The following is a 25,613-nucleotide window of genomic DNA, read 5'->3' on the forward strand; positions in this document are numbered from 1 at the left end:
ATGGAGGCATTTCAGAAATCGAGATTGAGTCATTTGAAATCAAAGAAAGGAGCATATGGTTCTTTTATTCAAACTCGTTTAAGACGGTGGTGGCATATACGAATATCGATAGGGAAGAAGATGATGATGGTGGCAACAAAGAAGGTCTCGTTGAAGCCTTACCAGAGACAATCCAGTAGTAATCAGATTTGCATCACCGTCGCTCATCTCCTCCTCCTCCATCTCTGTCGCCGCCTGCTTTCAGGTTAAGAACCCTAAATCCTTTCCTGATTTCGAATTTAACATTGTCATACCCTGAGTCTTCCTTCTTTATCTGCCTTGATTATTCTTTCCTAAATTGTTGATGGATTTTCCGATGAAGGCTGTTGGTGGTGTTAACAGTAAATGTGGATGGTTCAATGGTGGTTTGAGTATAGGTGCTAGTTCGGTGAATAAGGTGGTAGTTTTTAGTTATTTTTAGTGAAACACTTGCTTTGAACGGAGGAGTGGATGGGATGAAGTGAGGGGTGGCAGTGATGCTCTATTTTCCAGGGAGGGTTAGTGATGGTGCTATAATTTCCGAAGGTGGTGTAGATTACATGTGGTGGTGGTGGTCATGTCTTCAACAAAACAGAAAAATAATTAAAATAAAATTTAATAATTAAAAATGTCAAAAATGTTAAAAATAAATGAAAAGGTAAAGGAAAAGGGCATTTTAGTCTTTTTATGTGTCATAAGGGATTAAACGTGCAAATTTAAACTAACGAAGAATCAAACGTACAACTTTTAACGATACGAGGGACGGTCCGAGTTAATTTTTGAAAATAGGGACTAAACACGCTTTCTGGCATATGCACGAGGGACGATTGGTGTAATTTACCCTTATATATATAATTTCATAAATCGATTTGGTTCTGTTTTTCCGATTTCTAAAATTTCCAAAACCGAACCCAAACTAAAATTTTCAATTTTAGAAAAACTCAAACCCAAAGCGTCATTTTATGTTGTGGTTTCATTTTTTTGGTTTTGGTTTTGGTTTTATCGGTTTTTGTCAGTTTTTTGGATTCGAGTTCGGTTTTGCTCACCTCTACCTGTGCCACATCTCATATTTCCCCGGACATAGTTACACTATCTTTTATGAGCTCTAAATGACCATTTTTAATTCAAGCAGTGTTTGGTATGGCTCATCCATGTTCGTCAGCAACACCGGACAAACCAAAAATCCATATTCCACCAACCCTTGCATCTAAACAAGGTCCCTATCACACCCCTTATCACTAAAAATGTCATATATGTCCACCAATTTACCAAAGATAATAACTTACTATGAATTTGACAAAATTCGATTTTTGTGATGGATTTTTGTATCTATCAGATGCTCATTCGATGTGACAAATTAAGTGACTTATATCCAGCCACTCAGTCTAGGTGTCTTGTCGCTCTCCTTGATTCTTTACTATATAGCATTTTTATCTCATGTAATAAAATGAACGTGAGTTTGTCTCGTCGTGCTTATCATCTTGAAAAACATGTTTTTTACTTTTTGATAGTTTAAACACACATGTTTCTTCTATGAAATTGTTCATTTTGATCTTTGGACTTCCCCCATCAGAAGTGTAAGCGGCATAAGTTATTATTTCTTGTTTTAGAATTTAGTCTATTACTCTTTTTAGTCTTTATCCCTGTTTATAGGCATGAAATCTTTTCCTTAATATAGAAGGTTCTTTATTTGAATAAAAGATCATCCAATTAAATTAATAATTTAAAGCATTAGAATTATCTTTGAGAATTTATCAATCAAGTTAATATTAAATAATTAATATAATTATTTTAGCATAATTATATAATCTTATTAATTAACTTCTAGTTATTTATTAACATTTTAATAAACAACAAATTAATTTTTAATTACTTATTAGTCTTATTTTTCAAGCAATCACGAAACATAGTTGAAACAAATGATTTATTCGCACCAAAATAAAACAATACTCCACCAAATATTGAGTTTACTAGAAATGTATTTGTAACCACATCAGGCATTTCATAAGTCTCAAACATAGATATTTGAAATGTTCTTCCATTTGCCCTTGGTGTCTCAAATTTTCTACCATGACCACCTATATATCCCTTAGATTTTCTATCTCCAACATTCATATAATCTTCCGTTAAATGATTTTGGGATATGCATATAAAGCACAACATCCCATCACTACAATCAGGAGCCAAATGATCAAGGTCTCCACACTTGAAACATGTTTTTCTTCATGGACGACATTCCGTTGGGTGAATCATGTTGTATTTTTGTCATAATTTCGAACTAGGTCGTTTCCTACAAGTCTTGTTTGACCCAAAAATATGCAGGTTTCTTCGACTCCTTGCTACTACGAGCTGAGGGTACCAGTGGACTACTCCCTCACAAGAAGTCTGAAGTTGAGGTTGAGGTTATGATTTTGAGGACGTACTTGGACCCATGACTCCAGTTAGAAGAGGGCCTTAAGGAGCCACCATGGACCAATCCTAGATACACTTGAGTTGCCTTGATGATGAAAGAGATTGAAGAGGACTCTAAGGAACCTCCGCCATCCAGTTCCATCGACACTTTGATGACCCTTATTATAATGTCTTGGGAAGATTCGTTTGAGTTGCCAACAGGGCTTGAACACTGATTCCTGAAGAGAGATTCTAGACTCTTAAGACACATGTATAGTCAATACAATATGTACCAAATAAACAACTAAAAAGATTCGTCTTCTAAAAGAAGAAGTAAAGAAACTTAAGGGTGAAGTAAAGGATTAGAAGAAAGGTACAAGTAGTTGGATGTGGTAGAGAATTGGCGTAGGGAATCATGTATTAAGAAATCAGTACCCCCAGTAAATCCTCAGGAAACACATCCGAAAAATCTCGAACAATAGGTACATCACTCACTGTCTTTTTATCCACAACATGTGTATCCATAGCATAAGCCACAAACCCAGAGCATCCCTGCTGAATATATCTCCTAACCCTCACCATCGAGCAAAAGGCAGGTGCTCGTTGAGTACCATCATCGTGAATAATCAGTTCACCTCCACTTGGGGTTCGAACTCTCACCAGTTGATGCTCGCAATCAATCATAACTCCATTCTAGCTCAACTAGTCCACTCCCTCAATAATCTTAGTCCCACGAAAGAGGAATAGGGATTGGGTCTATCAGATACTTATCACGAAATAACTCAAGAATGCAACCGTGATGAACACTCGAAGCACTCACAGTATGGTCATATGCAATATCTACCTCCAATGGGTAATGCAAGTTTCCTGGAGCATCACTGAACTTCTTTCTAAGCGCATGAGACACAAAGGATCAAGTGGCACCCGAATCAAAAAGAACATGAGCAATCATACCATTGACTAAAAACGTCCCAATGCATAATCAGATAAAACATAAGCATTAATAGTGAAAGCATGCAAAAATGATAAGAATACATACCAATGACCACGTCCGGTCCGGTGCTGCTCGGGCCTCCTCAACTGTCAATTGAAAATGCTTTGCTCCTCACCACAGGAGTCTCCACCTTGCCTTGGCGGCCATCGGTGATCCTCAATGTAGCAGGAGAGGGTGCTGACACCGCTCCTCCAGACAACCTTAAACAGTCGAGCTTCTTGTGGCCCGTTTGATTGCAACGGAAGCAAATCATACTCGATACCTGAGTACAATCCCTGCTAAAATGACCAATCTTGCTAACTTGTAGCAGCCTAAACCACCCACTCAACACGCCCCATCGTGTGGTGTCCCACACTTGCCACAACAGCTCCGTCCATGCTAGCCTCTAGATTGTGAGTTAAAATTATTGGGCTTCTTCACCAACCTCCTTCCACCAGTCGCGGGCTCCATCCCTCGGAAAGCAAGATGCAAATCCCACCTTCGACCCCTCGGGGCAAAAACTCGTCCATCGAGTATTCTCCATTTCAACAATCTATCGTCTGCTGGAAATAGGATCCTTCTTCCATAAGAACTCTAGGGCTCCACAAGCCTTGAACTCCCAAAAAGAGAGAGTTTGTGCCCCTAACTGACCAGCTACAAGCTCGGTGCAAAAATCCTCTAAGCGATCATCCAGAAGCTCCCCTCCTTGATGGTACCAAACATCACAGGAGTAACATTTAAAATAGCACGAGTGATCTCTAGCGTAATGAACTTATGTATCCTCTAATCAATCGGTTCAGCAGCAAAGCCTGAACCAGAACCTCCTCCTAGAGTGTTCACCACCATACTCATATGCAAACATATAAACTGTGACATCCCCAAAATCACGGCCAGAAAAGACCGGTTTTGTTTATACTTTATTTCAAAATCAGAGTTATCTTTTAATAAAAGGGTTGCGGAATTTGTCCCAAAACAATAATATGATAAAGATTTGTCAAAAGCATTTCCATAGAAATGTATTTCATTAAAAGACTCGGGATGTCATGTTCGTACAGATCAAAAGTATAAACAGTACAATATAAGCCTTACTACATTATTTCATATCTACAGGCCTATATCCGTAATCCCTCGTCCAAAACATCACACCTATGCTCATGCGCCACTACCTGTAATGCATAAAACTGAGTGGGTCAGGCTTGGGAGCCAGGTGAGCACATAGGGTTTTCAACCCACAATAAGTTTATTAATTTCATCAATCAACAATAACCCGATTACCCGTTCCCGTTATCCTCACTTTACGTCCCTAAACACCTATCATAAGGGACCTAGCCTAAGGATCATCATCGGGACGGACACTACTGCTAAGGGGATTCCTCAGCAATAAATGTCCTAATAGGCAACCATGTGGGGGATGGAGTACACCGGTGAACACATCGTTCACAACACCTACAGGTTGCGAACCTGCTAGTGTTCCACTGGACTGTCTAGAAGAGTCCGTGGTCGTCATCTATACTCCGCTAGATGACTGGATCAACAACAACAACATCGAGGCCTCTCATCATTTTATCACACATCACCTATTACATCTACCCATGTTTTACCCCAACATTTTCGTAGATATAAAATACATATACGGTTTAAATCATTGAAAACATGTATAACAACGTTCATCTAGCATAGATAGCAAGTATTCAGATAATATGCACACATAGCACGTAATTTATATAAAATACTTCATATCTATGTGTAAGTTGAAGGTAACTATGCACTCACCGGAAAAGGTGGTGATTCCGAACTCAGACAGCGCTTCGCTTCTTAAAAAGATTTTTTCTTCGACGAAACCTAGTATTATTACCGCTAGAGTTTAGTTTATTATTCGTCGAGACTAATTAATAGTCTAGCTATTATTATTATTATTATATAAGCGTCAAAAAATACTTATATAACCCATAATAATAGCCCAAGTATTTATTATAAGTTCCTAATAACGTTACTATAATTAAATAAAAGTTATATTAAAAATAGCGTAGGCGTAGCTCACTTACAGCGGGTTTTATAGAAAACCGGGATTTGCTTGGAGCAGCGTTCCCGAGCCGAAAAGCTCTTCTTCTCAGAGCCTTCGAGCACTCCGGGGCTTCCGCCTCGTGCTAGGGAGGTTTCCTAGGCTTTTCGGGGGATTTCGGGGCTAGAGAGAGGTTCTAGAGAGAGAGAGAGAGTAAAGAGAAGAAAGAATGGGAAAGGTGTGAAGAAAATGAGGGTGAGAGAGGTGGTATTTATAGGGTGAAATGTGGCTGAACTTGGTGCCACATGTCACCATCTGGTGGCAAGCCTTGGGGAGAAAGCAATGGCCAAGATTGTGCCACATCACCCATTTTCGCACAGCACACTTCCGACTTCTAAAATCCGTAACTTTCACATACGACCTCCGTTTTTGACGTTCTTTATATCCACGCGTAGGTAATAATAATATATACAACTTTCATTTTGACACCGTCAGCTAATTCTCGACCGATCTTAAATTTAACAGTACAAGGAGATTATACTGTTAAACGTCTGCGTAAAATTAATAACTTCTACATACGGACTCTGTTTTTGTCTGTCTTTTTACCGTTGATTTCCTATTAATGAGATCTTCAACTCTCATTTATGTTGCGTAAGCCAAAAACCGCTCGAACTAAAATTCGAGTTTCAGGTCGTGCACTGCTAAGCCGAATCTTAGAAAAATCATAACTTCTTCATACGAAGTCAGATTTGGGCGTTCTTTTTATCGATGTTCTTAGTTTAACATATTCTACGACTTTTGTTTAGATTGCTAAGGCTAAAAAGTCTTCTATCGTAAATTCACTATTTACGTTTCCCGGTGTCGTGCCGGTTTTGTCGTAAAACTTCGGCGGGCCATAACTTCTTCTTTATAGCTCGGATTTCGGCATTCTTTATATGCATGGAAACCTTGAGACATATTCTACAACTTTATGTAGAGATATCGGGATTATCTCACACTTTAATTTTGACGCTCATTTTTATTCTTTATTAATTATACATTTATAATTAAATAATAAACACATAAACACACATAATTCACATAATACTCAAATATTTCATATTTATTACTTCAAAAAGAGTTACAATAGTTGACCTAGACTATTACATTGACAAAAATGCTTAGCCCTGAAAACCCGGGCGTTACAATTCTCACCCCCTTAGGATGATTCCGTCCCGGAATCATGCATCAGCAAACAGATGTGGATAGCGACTCATCATGTCATCCTCTGTTTCCCAAGTGAGATTCGTCCCATTCGAATGTTTCCATCGGACTAGCACCAAGTCGACCATCTTGCGTCGTAACTTCTTAGTCTTACGGTCAATAATTGCCTCAGGCTCTTCGATCAGCCTTTTATTCTCATCCATCCTTAATTCCGAGATTGGAATTATGTCGGGAACATCTCCCATGAATTTCCTCAAATAACACACATGGAAGGTGTTATGAATACCATTGAGTTCTTCGGGCAATTCCAGCTTGTAAGCTTGGTTCCCAATCCTCTGAAGAACTTTGAATGGTCCAATAAACCTTGGACTCAACTTTCCTCGTTTCCCAAATCGTATAAGTCCCTTCCACGGTGAGACTTTAAGTAAAACGGAATCCCCAACTTCGAAGGTTATCGGTCGTCTTTTCTTGTCGGCATAGCTCTTCTGACGATCCTGAGCTGCTAACATTCTTTCCCTAATCACCTTCAATTTCTCAGCAGTCTCATGGACTATCTCGGGGCCCATAAACTGCTTCTCTCCGGCTTCAAGCCAACAAGACGGAGTACGACACTTCTGCCCATACAAGGCTTGATAAGGAGCCATCTTGATGCTCGAGTGAAAACTATTGTTGTAGGAAAATTCTACCAGAGGTAAGTGCTCGTCCCAATTCCCTTGGAATTCGAGGGTACATGCTCTCAGCATATCTTCCAACGTCTGAATCGTTCTTTCACTCTGACCATCAGTTTGCGGATGGTAAGCAGTACTCAAACACAACTTTGTACCCAACTCCTCTTGTAGACTCCTCCAAAACCTTGACGTGAAACGACTATCACGATCTGACACAATCGTAAGAGGGACACCGTGAAGTCTTACAATTTCCTTCACGTAAGCATTTGCGAGCTTATCCATAGACCACTTCTCGTTGGCGGCTATGAAGTGTGCACTCTTGGTGAAACGATCCACGACTACCCAAATCATGTCGTGTCCATTCTTCGTTCTGGGCAGTTTAGTCACAAAATCCATGGTGATGTCTTCCCATTTACCCATGGGTACAGGTAAGGGTTCTAAACTCCCATACGGTTTTTGATGTTGTGCCTTAACCCTCGCACATGTTATGCACTCAGCCACATACTTCGCAACATCGAGCTTCATCGTCGGCCACCAGTAGTAGGGTTTTAGGTCCTTATACATTTTAGTGCTACCGGGATGAATCGAGTACATGGTCTTGTGTGCTTCTTCCATTAGAAGATCTCTTATTCCTCCCGTCTTAGGTACCCAAATTCGATCTTGGAATACATTCAGTCCTCGACTGTTCGTACCGAACACTAACGTTTTTCCCAAACGTTCTTCCTTTCGGTCATTCTTTTCTAAGGCTTCTTCTTGAGCTTTCCTGATACTTTCCACAATCATCGAGACGACTTCAATTCTTAAAGCTCTTGGCCTTCTTCTTTCAAGATTGACTTTCCGACTGAGAGCATCAGCAACAATATTTGCTTTACCTGGGTGGTACAGTATCTCACAGTCGTAGTCCTTGAGAAGTTCTAGCCAGCGTCGTTGCCTCATGTTCAACTCCTTCTGATTAAAGAGATACTGGAGACTCTTATGATCAGTGAAGAGCTTGCACTTCGTGCCGTAGAGGTAATGCCTCCATATCTTTAAGGCGAATACTACCGCTGCCAACTCCAGATCATGAGTGGGGTAGTTCTTTTCGTGCTCTTTCAATTGTCGAGATGCGTATGCTATCACCTTTTCTCTTTGGGTCAGAACACAACCTAACCCGACTCCAGATGCATCACTATAAACTGCGAAATCTTCGACTCCATCGGGTAGAGAAAGTATCGGCGCTTCACATAACTTCTTCTTTAGCTTCTCGAACGCCTCATCGTGTTTCTCACTCCATGTATACGTAGCTCCTTTATGGGTCAAAGCTGTTAATGGAGCAGCTATCAAAGAAAAGCCTTGGATAAATCGTCGGTAATATCCGGCTAATCCTAGAAAGCTTCGAATCTCCGTGGGATTCTTCGGACGTTCCCACTTCATTACAGCTTCGATCTTGGCAGGGTCAACCATTATTCCTTCTTGGTTAACAACATGACCCAAGAATTGGACTTCCCGTATCCAAAAGTCGCATTTGGAGAACTTTGCAAAAAGCTTCTCCTTCTTTAACACCTCCAACACTTCTCGTAGATGCTTGCCATGCTCCTCCTGGCTTTTCGAGTAAATGAGAATGTCGTCGATGAACACTATCACAGATTTATCGAGGAATGGTTTACAAACCCTATTCATCAAATCCATGAATGCTGCGGGAGCATTGGTTAGTCCGAACGACATAACCAAGAACTCGTAGTGTCCATATCTTGTTCTGAATGCAGTCTTCTCAATATCCTGCTCTCTCACCTTCAGCTGATGATATCCTGACCTAAGATCGATCTTTGAGAAGTAGCTCGAACCTTGCAGTTGATCGAATAGATCATCAATCCTCGGCAATGGATACTTGTTCTTCACCGTTGTCTTATTCAACTCTCGGTAGTCTATGCACATCCTCATGCTTCCGTCCTTCTTTTTCACGAATAACACCGGAGCTCCCCAGGGTGATGAACTAGGTCGAATGAAACCGCTGTCCAACAGCTCCTGAAGTTGCGTCATGAGCTCCTTCATCTCCGTCGGTGCTAATCGGTAAGGTGCCTTTGCTATCGGTGTTGTTCCTGGTAATAAGTCTATACGAAACTCTACTTGCCTATCAGGTGGTAATCCGGGAAGATCTTCGGGAAAGACTTCCGGATAATCGCACACAACCGGTATATTCTGCACCTCTTTCTTTTCTTTCTTAGCATCGATTACGAATGCCAAGTATGATGCACATCCTTTGGACAAACATTTCCTGGCTTTCATCAGGGAGATGATTCCAGAATTTACTCTGCGTTTGTCCCCGTACACCATAAATGATTCCTTTCCGGGTGGGTTTATCCTAACTATCTTCTTTCGGCATAATATCTCGGCATCGTTGGCGCTAAGCCAATCCATACCCAAAACGATGTCGAAACCGTTTAACTCTATGGGTAATAGTTTCTCCTGGAATTCGTTTCCGTTTAGGTCAATGACGATGTTCCTAATACGATTACTAACAGGTACGAATTTGCCACTGGCAACTTCTACAATTAGGGCGTTATCAAGTTTTTCTACAGGTAATGCTAATTTCGCACTAAATTTATGCGACACAAAGGAGTAGTTGGCTCCGGAATCAAACAGTATATTTGCAGGCAAACCATTTACAAGAAAGGTACCTGAAGCGACGTCTGCTGCCTCCTTTGCAACCTCGAGCGTCATCTGGAAGGCTCTCGCCTTCGGCTTTGGTGGTATGTTGGGTCTTCCTGCCTCCTTCTTCTTCGGGCAGTCCTTCAAAATGTGCCCTTCTTCATTACACCCATAACAGGCCTTCTGGTTAAGAGTGCATTCGTTGGCATAGTGCCCAGGCTTTCCGCATTTGTAACAAGTGACCCCTCCATCACACTTCCCAGAGTGCTTCTTCTTGCACTTGTCACACCACTTTGCTTCTGATCCTCCTCCTCTCGAACTAGACTTCGAGAATCTACCTTTCTTACCGGACCTCGAGGATCCGTCAAATTTCCGTTTCTCTCCCACTTCCGCTCTCTCCAGACCCTTTTCTCGTATCTGGGTCTCCACATTCTTAGCAGCCCAGATGGCAGCTTTTAGAGTGGTAGTTTGCTTGACCATTGGACCGAAGTCCGCTGGTAATCCGAGGGCAAATTTGTTAACCTTGGAGAGTTCAGTTGGGACGAGGTGAGGAACAAGCTTCATTTTCTCAGTAAAGCTTGCAGCGTATTCAGTAACGCTCATTCTTCCCTTCTTCAGATTCTGGAATTCGTTGCTGATCTCCAGAAGATCCTGCTCAGAGCAGTATTGCATCTTCAACTGTACCAGAAAATCCTCCCACGACATTTTGCTTGCTTCACCTTTGGGTATTGAATCAGCTAATAGCTTCCACCAGCTTAGTACTCCAGATTTCAATAGAGGAACTGCAAGAGCAGTCTTCTGCCTATTGCTACACTCGCAACTCTCAAACATTGTCTCCATCTCAGAGATCCAGTTCATGACTTCCACCGGCGTCGGGCTTCCGGATAGACTCGGTGGCTTGGATGCCATGAAATCCTTGTATTTGCATCCACGTCCATCATTTCCTCCATCCTGGTGGTTTTGCCTAACTATCGGTGGGTTGGCTTGACCAATAGTCCCACTGTAGTTTCCTTCTTCAGTCTGCCCTTCGTTCAACTCGGGCTGTTCGAGCTGAATAGTCGCTTCCTCTCGATTTTGCTGGAGCAAACGCCTGGTTTCCTCCATTTGACGATCCAACATTGCCTGGATCATCGCTTGCACTCCGGCCATCGTTATTGGTCCGGCAGCGGCTTCCACAACTGGTATTTGCTCGATCACGGGGGGTTGGTGTCCGTTCCCATTTGCGTTTACGTTTCCGCTACGGGTCCTTACCATCTTGATCTATATACCGAATAAGGTGGATTTAGATCTTTATTTAGGAGAGACGTTTTAAATCGTCCTTATCACTCCGACACGTTTACATGCTAGTTCTAATATCGTAGTCGTACGTTTAGAATCCTAAACACATAAGGTTCCAGATCCGGTTGGCAACAGACCATAGATCCCGAACAAAATAACAGCATATCATGCATAAAACATTTAGCACATAAAAGCATTTTAGGCACAATTCCTAAAATAAGCTAGTGCTCACACCTCACAATCATCGCTTAGCATTCTAAGTTTAAGTCTAGAAATCCTACAAATTCCTAGTTCGCTTAAACTAATGCTCTGATACCAACTGTGACATCCCCAAAATCACGGCCAGAAAAGACCGGTTTTGTTTATACTTTATTTCAAAATCAGAGTTATCTTTTAATAAAAGCATTTCCATAGAAATGTATTTCATTAAAAGACTCGGGATGTCATGTTCGTACAGATCAAAAGTATAAACAGTACAATATAAGCCTTACTACATTATTTCATATCTACAGGCCTATATCCGTAATCCCTCGTCCAAAACATCACACCTATGCTCATGCGCCACTACCTGTAATGCATAAAACTTAGTGGGTCAGGCTTGGGAGCCTAGTGAGCACATAGGGTTTTCAACCCACAATAAGTTTATTAATTTCATCAATCAACAATAACCCGATTACCCGTTCCCGTTATCCTCACTTTACGTCCCTAAACACCTATCATAAGGGACCTAGCCTAAGGATCATCATCGGGACGGACACTACTGCTAAGGGGATTCCTCAGCAATAAATGTCCTAATAGGCAACCATGTGGGGGATGGAGTACACCGGTGAACACATCGTTCACAACACCTACAGGTTGCGAACCTGCTAGTGTTCCACTGGACTGTCTAGAAGAGTCCGTGGTCGTCATCTATACTCCGCTAGACGACTGGATTAACAACAACAACATCGAGGCCTCTCATCATTTTATCACACATCACCTATTACATCTACCCATGTTTTACCCCAACATTTTCGTAGATATAAAATACATATACAGTTTAAATCATTGAAAACATGTATAACAACGTTCATCTAGCATAGATAGCAAGTATTCAGATAATATGCACACATAGCACGTAATTTATATAAAATACTTCATATCTATGTGTAAGTTGAAGGTAACTATGCACTCACCGGAAAAGGTGGTGATTCCGAACTCAGACAGCGCTTCGCTTCTTAAAAAGAATTTTTCTTCGACGAAACCTAGTATTATTACCGCTAGAGTTTAGTTTATTATTCGTCGAGACTAATTAATAGTCTAGCTATTATTATTATTATTATATAAGCGTCAAAAAATACTTATATAACCCATAATAATAGCCCAAGTATTTATTATAAGTTCCTAATAACGTTACTATAATTAAATAAAAGTTATATTAAAAATAGCGTAGGCGTAGCTCACTTACAGCGGGTTTTATAGAAAACCGGGCTTTGCTTGGAGCAGCGTTCCCGAGCCGAAAAGCTCTTCTTCTCAGAGCCTTCGAGCACTCCGGGGCTTCCGCCTCGTGCTAGGGAGGTTTCCTAGGCTTTTCGGGGGATTTCGGGGCAAGAGAGAGGTTCTAGAGAGAGAGAGAGAGTAAAGAGAAGAAAGAATGGGAAAGGTGTGAAGAAAATGAGGGTGAGAGAGGTGGTATTTATAGGGTGAAATGTGGCTGAACTTGGTGCCACATGTCACCATCTGGTGGCAAGCCTTGGGGAGAAAGCAATGGCCAAGATTGTGCCACATCACCCATTTTCGCACAGCACACTTCCGACTTCTAAAATCCGTAACTTTCACATACGACCTCCGTTTTTGACGTTCTTTATATCCACGCGTAGGTAATAATAATATATACAACTTTCATTTTGACACCGTCAGCTAATTCTCGACCGATCTTAAATTTAACAGTACAAGGAGATTATACTGTTAAACGTCTGCGTAAAATTAATAACTTCTACATACGGACTCTGTTTTTGTCTGTCTTTTTACCGTTGATTTCCTATTAATGAGATCTTCAACTCTCATTTATGTTGCGTAAGCCAAAAACCGCTCGAACTAAAATTCGAGTTTCAGGCCGTGCACTGCTAAGCCGAATCTTAGAAAAATCATAACTTCTTCATACGAAGTCAGATTTGGGCGTTCTTTTTATCGATGTTCTTAGTTTAACATATTCTACGACTTTTGTTTAGATTGCTAAGGCTAAAAAGTCTTCTATCGTAAATTCACTATTTACGTTTCCCGGTGTCGTGCCGGTTTTGTCGTAAAACTTCGGCGGGCCATAACTTCTTCTTTATAGCTCGGATTTCGGCATTCTTTATATGCACGGAAACCTTGAGACATATTCTACAACTTTATGTAGAGATATCGGGATTATCTCACACTTTAATTTTGACGCTCATTTTTATTCTTTATTAATTATACATTTATAATTAAATAATAAACACATAAACACACATAATTCACATAATACTCAAATATTTCATATTTATTACTTCAAAAAGAGTTACAATAGTTGACCTAGACTATTACATTGACAAAAATGCTTAGCCCTGAAAACCCGGGCGTTACATAAACGATCAGATCATACTCGAGGGAACTCTCACACTACATGCTCCTTAGGTTCTCTGTGATTTTCCTTGATTCGAGTATTGATCTCGTGCTTTCAGTAGTACAGGCCCAATACTACCTTCCACACCTATTTGTACTTTCCTCAAGAATCATCCCAAACCCTCTAAGTCACTTCACTATGGCAACTCACATAAGTCCTATGTTAATCAACATACATATCTTGCTGCAGCACTCCCTAAGCTCTCCTAGGAAACCTCTTCTCACTTGTTTATGCAATACTAGGAACCTCTACCAACACCGTCGGTTACCTTATGCATGTAAATTATACACAATACGAAATCAAATAGATTTTTGAACAAATGATTCTACCCAAAGCCCACAACTAGACAAGGAATAGGAAATAAGGCTAAATCAATCATTTTAAGGATATGTGATCTTAATCATATACAATTTTTAAACATACACTTAGCAATTAACTTTGCCAATATAGGTAGTGCGTAACATCCAATTTCTCCTAGGCTACAAGGCATCACACAAATCATGCAATTCCTGAATGTATCCTTAGCCTTATTCTAACATGCATTTCATATAAACACATAACACTCATGTATGGTTATTTTGGGAATCACTTTTGAGTTCGACTGATTGCATGCATCGCACCCCTTTCTTTTTAAAAATTAGAAAAGTTATTTTCCTTAAAAAAATATTATCAATTCCCCAGTTTGAGTTCAAACACACCCCACAGTGTGCCCGAATCCTTCAAACCAAGGCTCTGATACCAACTTGTAACATTCTAAAAGTACTAATAAAAAAAATTCATTTTCAAATCATCAAAACTAGGGGTGTAAGTGAGCCGAGATACTCGTGAGCTACTCGGAATCGACTCGTTAAAAACTAGACTCGAACTCGATTTAAACGAGCCTGAGCCGAGCCTGAGCTTTACTCGGGGCTCATTTATTAAACGAGCTCGAGCCCGAGCTTTTAAACCGAGCTCGACTAGGGCTCGCGAGCTTAAACGAGCCTATATACATTATAATATAAATATTTTTTTCACTCCATATATTATATATTTATATTATTAATATTATTGATTTAATAATTTGTTTCCTTAATTTCTTTAATGTTTCTAACTTTCTATGAATTAAAATCAAACAACATGCCTGCCTTACTACCTTTGCCGACCTTCCCCTTATTTCGCACACACATACGGCATATACCCTACGAGGATACGGCGGTTGACATACCATTACCTGTTTACCATCTAGGACGACGTCGCGAGTCGCGACGATAATTAATCCTTGATTTACAAATTCCAATTGACGATCGACGTAACAATTTATTTCCGAATCCAGTCGACGTTGCCCTCCCGAATCCATCTCTTTCTCAACAGACAACAGGTATGATTATTATTAATTGCAATTTGCGATCCTGTGATAGAATGAATTGATTGATATAGTGAGCAGATAAACTATCTATGTGCTATTGTAGACATGTAGTATATATTTAGTATATATTTACATACGATGTATATGTAGATACATGTGCTATTGTAGTATATATTGTAGACATGTTAGTATATATTAAAATCGACACTCCTCAATTGCAAGTTTGCAACGTGATCACCTTTTTGCAAATGGCAATGTGATAACCTGTTTGCTTTTTCTTTTATTTTCTTACATATTAATTCACCTTTTTTACAAATTGCAACCTCATCACCTGTTTGCTGTTTTCAATTTACTTTTGCATAAATATTATGTGTATTTGTTGGTGTTCATGGTGTTATAGTGAGTTGTTTAGTGTTGCATAAATATTATTTCAAATTGATGTATCTAAGATTTGTATTGTTTACTTATGAAGATTCAATGGATGATGGAGGGTCTACAACAAACCTGTTAAGTCCAATAAAAGATATGGGGGCCGAAACTGGTGTTGGGATTGATAATCCGTCATCACAATTAGTACATGGTATGGATCACACAATTACTCCAAATGAAGATACGACAAGTCAAATTCCTAATGAAAATGAAAGTGTGACAGAAAAAAATAACGAAGCTGGTGAAGATGAAGTACAATTAACGAGAAAACAAAAAAAAAACATCAAAAGTATGGGATGACTTTGTTGTAGTTACACTCCGAGATGGTACGAAAAAATCCGAGTGCACTCACTGTAAGTCGAGGTTGGCTGTTACTGGTTCAGGTCCTACATCATCATATAGAAGACACCTAAACAACTGCACCCCCCATAAACAATGGCAAAAAAACCAACAAAAACTAAATTTTCAGCCTACTGCCACCATTGATCGGACCGGATACAAAATATGATGAAAACAAGATGAGGGAGGCCATAGCTAATTGGATACTAAGTACTGAGCAACCGTTTGCTACTGTGGAAGATGTCATGTTTGTGAAAATGATGAAGACAGCTACTCCATTGTTTGAGAAAGTAAGCAGAGTTACAATTACATCAGACTGTTTTAAGGTATACGAGCATGAGAAGAAAAGGTTGAAAGCCCTTACAAAAGCTGCCTCTAAAATCAGTTTAACAACTGATTGTTGGAAGTCTTCGCATCAGAAAATTGAGTATATGGTTATTACTGCACACTTTGTAGATCATAATTTGAGGTTTAACAACTTGCTCAATTTTAATATTTAATTATTTATCTTTTTCTTTCTATCATATTTTAATTTATATCTCAACGTTTTTCTACAGATTACAGAAACGTCTATTAAGTTTTGTACATGTTCCTCCTCCTCGTACTGCGGTTGATATTGCTGATGGTATTTACAAGTGTTTGCAAGAGTGGGAAATTAAAGATAAGATTTTCACCATCTCAGTTGACAACGCAACTTATAATGACAAAGCTTTAAGAAGATTGAAAGAAACTTTTTCGCGTGTAAGAAAACTTTCATGTGGTGGTAGATTATTTCATATACGGTGTTGTGCACATATATTGAATCTTCTAGTGAAAGATGGTCTTGCAATAATTGATCATATCATCGGTGATGTTCGTGAGGGTATAAAGTATATTAACAATTCGGAGGGTAGACGTCTAAATTTTTCAAAGGCTGCACATCAAATGCAAATACATGATTGGAAGTTAATGCTTGATGTTCCAACACGACAGAGTTCAACCTATGATATGTTGTGCATGACTCTAAAGTTCAAAGATGCTTTCCCAAGGTATAATAAAATATACCTTAAAGTTTTTAACACATGTTCATATTCACTATCACCTTAATTGTGGTTTTCTCAGGTATGCAGAGTATGAACCACATTTTCATCACTTGCCAACTGACGAAGATTGGGAAAATGTTCAAAGTGTATGTGAAATTTTGAAGGTTTTTAAGGTTTGTGTTTAATATGCATAATATTTTATAAATAAATGATTTTTTTGTTGACTAAATCCAACGATTATGTTTAGGTGTGCACAAATATCATCTCATGTAGTGATTATCCTACTGCTAATTTATATCTAATTGAAGTGTTTAGAGTGAAGCAAACTCTTGATAAAGGTTCATTATCTGCAAATGATTTTATTCGTGATATGATGAAGAAAATGAAGGAAAAGTTTGACAAGTATTGGGGTGAGTGCCACCTTGTAATGGCAATAGCTTCTGTGTTAGATCCACGGTTCAAGATGAAGTTGGTTGAATTTTGTTTTCCAACACTTTATCAAAATTCAGACGAGAACATTAAAGAAGTGAAGAATGCACTTTATGAAATGTATTCAGAGTATTTAGAGATGCATGATACATTAGTTAGGGAATCTGCAGCACATGGAAGCGAACATGAAAGAAATGTTTTAGGGTTGAATGAAGGTAATGGGAGGCGTTTGGAGAGTTCATAAAGACTGTAAATTTGGAGAGACCAGAAGTCAGAGCTTGATATGTATTTAGAAGAAGGTGTTTATAGGGAGAAAGGACAAACAGGAATGGAATCATTTAATGCTTAGAGTGGTGGAATGTGCACAAGTTAAAGTATCGTGTTTTGTCATTGATGGCTAGAGATGTACTTGCAATCCCGATTTCTACTATTGCATCTGAAGCAACTTTTAGTGTCAGGGGTAGAGTTATTGATCCATATCAAGCTTCATTGGGGTCCGATATGGTACAAATGTTGATTTGCGGAGGAGATTGGATTAGGCAAGTTCATGGAGTCAAGAAAAAATTAATGGTATATATGAAATAATCAAAACCACATTATAATTGTTATTTTAATAGTTTAAATTATTAATTTTCAACCTTTTTATTTTGTAGAAGGAGGTGTTTCCTATTGAGGTTTTACTGCCTGAGGTGAACACAAAGTAATTGAAGGTAATTAGATGTGTTAAACAGCAAATTGTTAATCTGAAAAATATTTCAAAAAATGATTCCTTTGTACATTTTGCAGGTTTTGTGTATCGGAGGAGTGGAGCTGCATAAAGGAAGATTTGTCTATTTCTAGTCGTTCAGTAATTAGGAGTTTAACTACTATTTTTGTAATTTGAGTTTTTACTCTTTATGTTTTTATAAATGGTTATATTTTAGACATTAAATCAATGCAAATGGAGAATCTATGAATGTATGTTTTGAAGTTAGAATTTGGATTATTCCCTTGAATATATGATAAAAAATTAAACGAGCCCAAAAACCATAAATGAGCTCGAGTCGAGCCTAAGCTCATTTAGGCTCGCGTGACAAACAAAACGAGCCGAGCTCGAGCTTCTTCTTTTTCCTACGAGCCGAGCACGAGCTTTGAAATTGGGCTCGAAACGAGTTAGCTCGAGCTCGAGCCAACATACATTTATACGAGTTCGAGCCGAGCTTAGGTATGTTCGGGCTCGGCTCGGCTCATTTACACCCCGAATCAAAACCATACATAATTTTGTTCAAAACCAATCATAGCAAAATGTATCTCTCAAACATCAGAGTAAAATGGTAAAAATCAGTGCGGAAAAGCTATTAAGGGTTGTTGTGCAATGAAGCCAGGCCCTTCCCTTTGGAACTGGAAGTACCTGGAAATATTTAAACCATAAAACCATAAGCAAAAAAGTTTAGTGAGTTCCCCAAAGCCATGGGCTACCCCCGTGGTCTTACATAAAAGTGTCATGGGCTACCCCTATGGTCTTTTCATGAAATGTCATGGGCTACCCCCATGGTCTTACATCCAAGTACCATAGGCTACCCTTATGGTCTTATATTCAAGTGTCATAGGCTACCCTCATGGTCTTTCATTGACATGGGCTACCTCCATGGTCTTCCATGCAAGTATCACAAATACAACTATCATCCTACATAGTATAGTGGGAAAACTAACCTTTTTCACAAAGTCATACAAATCTCAGCTCAACGCCACGAAACAGGTACAATCCACCTGATCGAATCACACAAGGTCACACCTCAGTTTACACTCTAGAACTAACACTTTGACCAAAAGTCAATGAGCTCAAAAAGTCAACGGTCAACGATGACTTTAGCAGGCTTCCACGTCTTGGGCAATCCATGACCACGTCATAGTTGATGAGCTCAGTCCCAATCCAAAATCCTAGTCGCAAACAAGTCTTTTGCCAAGCCGTGGGAATCATGCTTCCACGTCGTAGCAGGGTCCATCCAAAACAGGTGTGAATCCCCCAGTTGCCATGTCGTCGGAACTATACTTTCTTATCTTAATGGATTTGGCTCTTAATCCATTAATTCGTTTCTTCATTCCTTCTAGAAGGTTTCCTAACTTCCAGTACAACCTAAAGATCAATGTTTTTCAATCATACATGTCTAATGCAAGTCTATAGCTTAAGCTAGGTCAAAAATGAAGAATAACACCAAAATCTCATGCATGAAGATCAAAACACCAACACACTTTAAATATGAACCTTATCTTCTCCGGGGGGGGGGGGGGGGGGGGGGGAGGGGGGGGGGCTCAAGGATTGATAAAGTTAACTTTATGGAATCCCACCATTCTAACTAGCTTATCTTTAAAGAAAATGGACCAAAACCTAGATCTAGAGACATTAAACAATAATAATTGGATTTTTAATACTTACAAAGGTCCATAATATAAGACATATGATGACGATGATGCTTGCAAGCTAGATCTATGCACCAAGTGAGCTTCCTTCTCCTTCAAAACACAAAAACACCAACAAAAGCTTAATATCTTCAACACTGGAGGCTAGGACTTCTATGAGAGTGAAAGGGATGTGATGGGGGTTGAGGGTGTGAAAACCCCAACCATCACAACCCTTAAATTAGGGTTTTACATAAAATGGTTGCCACGTCGTGGGCACTATATCGCCTCATCGTGGTGTTAATTTAAGATGCACAACTCATACCAGACCTACCACGTTGAGGTGTTGCCTCCACAATGGTGTGGGCCTATGGCCAACCAATACCCATACTTTACTTTAAAAATTCATAGCTCGATGATTCGGATGTTACAAAAATCAAACCTAATCACATCCTACAGATCCATATCGAACTCTAATACTAAAACCCTAGAAAGGCATAAATCAAACTCCAAATCTTCTTTTAGATTGAAACCCAAATCGGAAAAATCATAAACCTGACCCACTGTCCCAGCTCTTCCTTGACCAACGTCCTTCTTCCTAGCGTTATCTCTATTAGACCTTCAGAAATCATACTCCTATCTTGAAACCCTAGAACATTGCAATTGCTTCACAAATCAAACTCAAGATTTGAATTTTTTGGTCTTGAAGAATGGAGGAGATGCAAAGATGAACCGAGATTTTGGAATGTTGTGGGAGGCCATCACGTCATGGTGCCTTTTGTTTTTCAATCCCTTATAAGATGGTTTGATGGGGCTTAAGGGTGGTGGTTTAGGCAATTTTGAATTTTTTTTTTTTGTTTTGATTTTTTATCACTTAAGAAAAATAAAATCACATTATTAATATACTAGTTATTACAAGTCAAGGTACCTTTTTAATAGGTAAATATGGAGTTTATTTTCCTAGACTACCAAAAAATAATATTATAGACGTTTCAAACTATGAAAGAAAATTTTGCATGGTTACAATCATATTATCCCTTTGGGATTTACTTTTAGAAGAATGATGAATTATTATGTTATAGTTTTTGTTGGGAAAAAATGGTCTGTTACACTTGGGCAATTCAGGGAGAGAGAAAAGTATAATATTTCTGAAATTGCTAAAACTATTGTAGTTTTTTGTTTTTTTTATGGATTATTGTAGTGAACTGCTTGGGTCACATAGAGTAAACTACACAAATGGTCTTTATAGTTTGGGTTAATTTGCATTTTTGATCCCTAACTTAATTTTTTAATTTGAAAGATTCTTATTGATTGTTTTTATTACGTGTTTGGTCCCTATTGTTTGTTTTTGTTACACGTTTAATCCCTATCATACCTAAAAAAACTATTATTTAAATAGGAAAAAATGATGGGATACGTAGGGTGAGAAGAGTGAGATTAGGGGTGTGTTGATTTAAATAAATTAAAAAATAAAGGAAAAAATAGACTTTTTATGTAAGACATGGACTAAACGCGTAACAAAAACAAACAGTAAGGATCTTCCGAGTTAAAAAAATAAGTTAGGGACCAAACGCGCAAATTACCCTAAACCATAGGGACCATTCATGTAATTTACTCGGTCACATAATTGGCTTTAGGCCTCCACTTATAAGTTTTGGCTACAAGTTTTTTGATAACTTAGTTGTGTAGAATTGTCATTGGAAATTTAAAAACTTTTGTCCCTAATCCAACTTTCATGTTTTATCAGACAAAATTACATAAATGGTGCTCATGATACCCGACATTTTTGACACAAATGGTCCTTATGGTTCCAAAAACTTGCACAAATAGTCCTTTTGGCTAAATACTATTAACTCATATCTATATAACCACTTTAAAGTCCACCTATTGATATGTAATGTTTGTGCCAAATTAACTCAAACAAATACCTTCAAAATGCAAAGTACTTTACGTAAAAGCTCATTTTAGGCATCAAACTTTGAAAAAATTACATATAAGCCCTCACCATATTGTTGTTTTAAGTATCTGCATTCTCTAATTGAATCTACAATAAGAATCCAAAAGGGTGTCATGGATAAAAAATAAATAAATAAATAAACTTAAAATTTTTAATGGTTTTGCTCAAAATATTATTATTATTATTATTACCAAGAGTATATCTTCATCTGTGCCAAAAGATTTGCGAGCTTTCTCCAAGCATCTTGACGATATTGTCCCTCTACTCCTGTTTTATAGTTCCAAAATATATATCTTAATATTATCATTTCCTTCATGGGTAAAATTGGAAATTGGGATTAAGTTATATTGTTATAGTCAATACCCCTATAAATATAATAACTAAAAATTAAACAATTACCTAGAAATAGCTGGATCCCGAATCTCAAATTCATCTGTAACAGCATCATAACCACATATCACAATATAATGACCTATGAAATCATTAAAAAAAAATAATAATAATTATTATTATTATTATTATAGAATTTTGCAACACGTTTACATATTTGATACGTATTTTTTAAATTTTCAAGTATTTCCACTCACCTGTATAACCACCAGAGTTACCGATATAAAAATCGGATATATAAAAATCTTCTATCCACGACTGACTAAAAAAATAAAAAGATTAAATAAATAAAGTGAAATAAAATAATAATGTTAATGAATTTTTACTGTTTATATTTTTATAACAGAAATTATTTTTATACCTCAAAATGAACTGATCAACCAAAGCTATGACAATATATTTTCCTGACGTAATCAATAGTGCAATTTCATCTCCCTTGATTGACCTACACTGTAAATAAATTATACGAACATGAGTAAATGACTATTTTACCCTTGTATGGAAGTTGAAAGTCATACCTCTATATTTATCCCTGCTTCTCGTGATCTGTTGAACAACATATTTACTCTTACTATATCATCACCTAATTGCTTCTGTAATATCAATTTTCGATTATTTTTAATAGATAAAAACACAAGTAGCAATTTATTTAAATAAATTTTGAATATAACGATTTACCTTGTAAAATGACTCCAATGAAAAATTCGGATTAGCGCCTAAAGTTACAGTGATGTAAGTGAAGTTGATAGAAAATTTGTGCAGTAAATACGCCAAATCCACTGTCCAAATACTGGGATTTTAAAAAAAAAATGGTAAACAATTACACATTGGATTGGAAAATTAAAAAAGAATCAGAGTTTTTAAAAGGAAAATACCTATTTGTATTGCAAAATGCGTGAAGATCTTCGATATCATAATGATTGATGCGAAGGGTTCTTAAAACCATGAAAACACAAGCAAGGCCACAATCCCATGTGTGTTCTTGTTTTATATGTGGGACCTATACAATATTATGAACATAACTATAAGAAACTACAAGAAAATGTAATTTTTTGATGAGTAAATCAGTAAATAGACTTACATCAATGAAGTGTGATTTTACCAAAATGTCTTTCTTGCCTTTTTTCTCGTTTCTGAATGTTGTGTTGAAGTTGTGTGATGCAACCGAATTTACATCATCTTCATGAACATTATATCCTCCATTCAGTAGTTTGTTTAAGAAGATATGTAAAGGCCACATCTATGAAGAACTTGTAGTTTCTAAATTCTAAATCGCCAAACTTTACTCACGTTGATGTGAGATCTCTATTTGTATACATTATACTATTTTCTGCATCATATAGTAAAAAATAGCGTTCATATTAAGGTATACAAAGTTAGAACACCAATTATTTACTCTTGAAGGTATTATGTTAACTAAGTAAATAAAAACCCTAATGAAAAAGGTGCAGAGCAGGTAAGAGAATTATTACTATTCTATGAATAAAATTAGAAACAATATACAAAAACAACAACGTTGCAATTTATTCGATTATGAATGGAAGTCGAAGAAATCGAACTATAATCAGAAGCCATTGCGAAACGATATAGAAACTCCCCTAAATTGCACGAACAAGATGAACAAAGTAAACCTAAAAGGCCAAAATGAAGTCAACAAATACAGGAAAACGTTAAGATCACCTGACGGGATTCCAGAGAAGAGCTTGAACTTGCCGATTGATATTAAAAGAAGAATTGCAGAAATTTAGTATGAATATAAAGAGTACATGGAGAAGAAAAAAAAAAAAAAAAACCTTTTGGATTGGAAGTTGAAACTGAGTGATGATCTGAAAAGGCTTTGATTCTACTCTTTATTTTGAGCTTTTTTTCCTCCGAGATCTTCGGGTTGCCGTAAACCCTTTTTCTAATTTTGCAAAACCGATTTTTCGGTTGGAAAGAAACAAAAAGAGGATTGGTTGATTGGTTGATGTCGATGATGATGGAGTATTATATTATATTGCTACAAACTACAAAGAAATCGCCTCTCAGTCACGTGTATCGGATCTCCCGCCACTCCTTCGGAATTCGTCGGATCATATGCTCGGGCAGGTCAAAGTGCATCCAATGGTAATAGATCCACTTCGCTGATAAGATAATAAGAGAGTTGGGTGCTGTTTGTTTTTTTGAAGTCAAAATGTCTGCAGTCTGCGGACCACATCTGCAAGCCTCTGCGGCAGAAGAGGTGGACCAAATGTCTGCAATCTGCAATAAGAAGACTGTTTGTTTTTAACGTCTGCGGGCCGTTAAAATAAATTGAATTTTTAAACTTAATTTCATGTTATAAACATTAAAAATGTATTTTTAACAAAAAAATGAAAGAAAAAAAAAACTGCACGGTGGCCATGTTTTTTTTTTTTTTTTAGGTTAAAATGAGGTCTGAAGACCTTTGAAGACAGTGGCCCATGTCTGCGCCAGGAAGACCTCGCGCAGACGTTTTCTGATCTGCGCACTTCCAAAAAACAAACAATCTGCAAGGGCATATGTCTGCGCGTTGTCTGCGCGGCGCAGACAAAAGTGGTTGCGCAGATCTTCAAACAAAAAACAAACAGCCCCTTGGTATGTTAATTACAATTCTATAATTTTTTTTATTTGGAATAGATGGGTGTTATTAAAATCATGGCCTAAAAGAAAAAGATCGGGCACAAAAAAAAATAACAAAACAAACTTACAAAATGTCAAAAGGGGATTAACCCCAAAACTCATATCTACAATTCTCAAAGTTAATCTTATATTTCAACCAACTAAAAATCATAGCAATCACATTATCCGCCAACTCTTAAGATTTCATATGGGTTCTGTTAAACCAAACGTCGTTCATTGCTTTCTACATACACCATAGAAACTCATAGCAGATAGCAAGAAATATTTTTCTCTTTTTTGGATAGTTCCCCCATGAGGCAGCAAATTAACAAAATCTGAAATCGAAAGGTACCTTTGGATGGAAATGTCACACGAATTGAAAATTCAGCATAGGGAATCAAAAGCAATCGTGCAATCCAAGAGAATATGATCCACAATGTCCACTCCATTAAAGCACATTTAACAGGAAATAGAATACATGTTGATACCTCTCTTGGAAAAAGCCACTGTTGTAGGAATACACCCCATACAAGTCCTCCATACAAAACTAATGCACTTGATAGGAACTAAGTGAAGCCAAACCGTGGGGTTATTAATCGGAATAGTCAATTTACTGTCAATGAGGGCCCTAATATCGCTTACACGGAAAAGAGCCATCAATAATTAACCTCGATCTCTAAGTGTCAGGCCCATTCGATCTCACAACTAGCCTTGTAAAATCCACAATATAGTTCAATTCCATCAACTCCTGAGAATTGTTGGGTTTCCTCTTCCAAGCCCACGAGAAAGCGTCATCCACCCATCTGTTACGTAAAATGCAAGTTTTCCTCTTGTCTAACGCATATAAAGAAGGGAATTCCACTACCAAAGTCTCGTTCTTCAGCCAATCATCTAGCCAAAACATAATTTTCTTT

The 25,613-nt window shown here is 38.0% G+C and overlaps 2 protein-coding genes across 4 annotated transcripts; one reads left to right on the plus strand and one right to left on the minus strand.

Annotated features, from left to right (window-relative positions):
- The first annotated feature begins 343 nt into the window (after nucleotides 1–343).
- On the plus strand, nucleotides 344–17,598 carry LOC145016481 (zinc finger BED domain-containing protein RICESLEEPER 2-like). The gene is made up of 7 exons (XM_078974784.1): nucleotides 344–416; nucleotides 15,608–15,816; nucleotides 15,876–15,934; nucleotides 16,034–16,372; nucleotides 16,461–16,931; nucleotides 17,005–17,098; nucleotides 17,173–17,598. Exons 1-7 carry the CDS (start codon nucleotides 344–346, stop codon nucleotides 17,596–17,598), a joined length of 1,671 nt encoding a protein of 556 aa, XP_078830910.1.
- Nucleotides 17,599–21,389: 3,791 nt separating this feature from the next.
- LOC145018852 (guanylyl cyclase 1-like) lies at nucleotides 21,390–24,172 on the minus strand. Of its 3 annotated transcripts, XM_078976709.1 has the most exons (11): nucleotides 23,874–24,172; nucleotides 23,761–23,788; nucleotides 23,162–23,410; nucleotides 22,956–23,080; nucleotides 22,759–22,870; nucleotides 22,599–22,673; nucleotides 22,442–22,530; nucleotides 22,278–22,342; nucleotides 22,090–22,162; nucleotides 21,882–21,957; nucleotides 21,410–21,777 (listed from the first exon to the last, which is right to left on the minus strand). In XM_078976709.1, exons 3-11 carry the CDS (start codon nucleotides 23,318–23,320, stop codon nucleotides 21,751–21,753), a joined length of 801 nt encoding a protein of 266 aa, XP_078832835.1. In that variant the 5' UTR covers nucleotides 23,321–23,410; nucleotides 23,761–23,788; nucleotides 23,874–24,172; the 3' UTR covers nucleotides 21,410–21,750. The 3 variants fall into 3 exon arrangements, with proteins under 3 accessions (XP_078832836.1, XP_078832835.1, XP_078832834.1); XM_078976710.1 differs by lacking the exon at nucleotides 23,761–23,788 and having other exon boundaries at nucleotides 21,390–21,777; nucleotides 22,090–22,123; XM_078976708.1 differs by lacking the exon at nucleotides 23,761–23,788 and having other exon boundaries at nucleotides 21,413–21,777.
- Nucleotides 24,173–25,613: the final 1,441 nt, after the last annotated feature.

This window comes from Lactuca saligna, chromosome 9 (assembly GCF_052625555.1).
Source record: "Lactuca saligna cultivar CGN05327 chromosome 9, ASM5262555v1, whole genome shotgun sequence".
NCBI classification, from domain to species: Eukaryota; Viridiplantae; Streptophyta; class Magnoliopsida; order Asterales; family Asteraceae; genus Lactuca; species Lactuca saligna.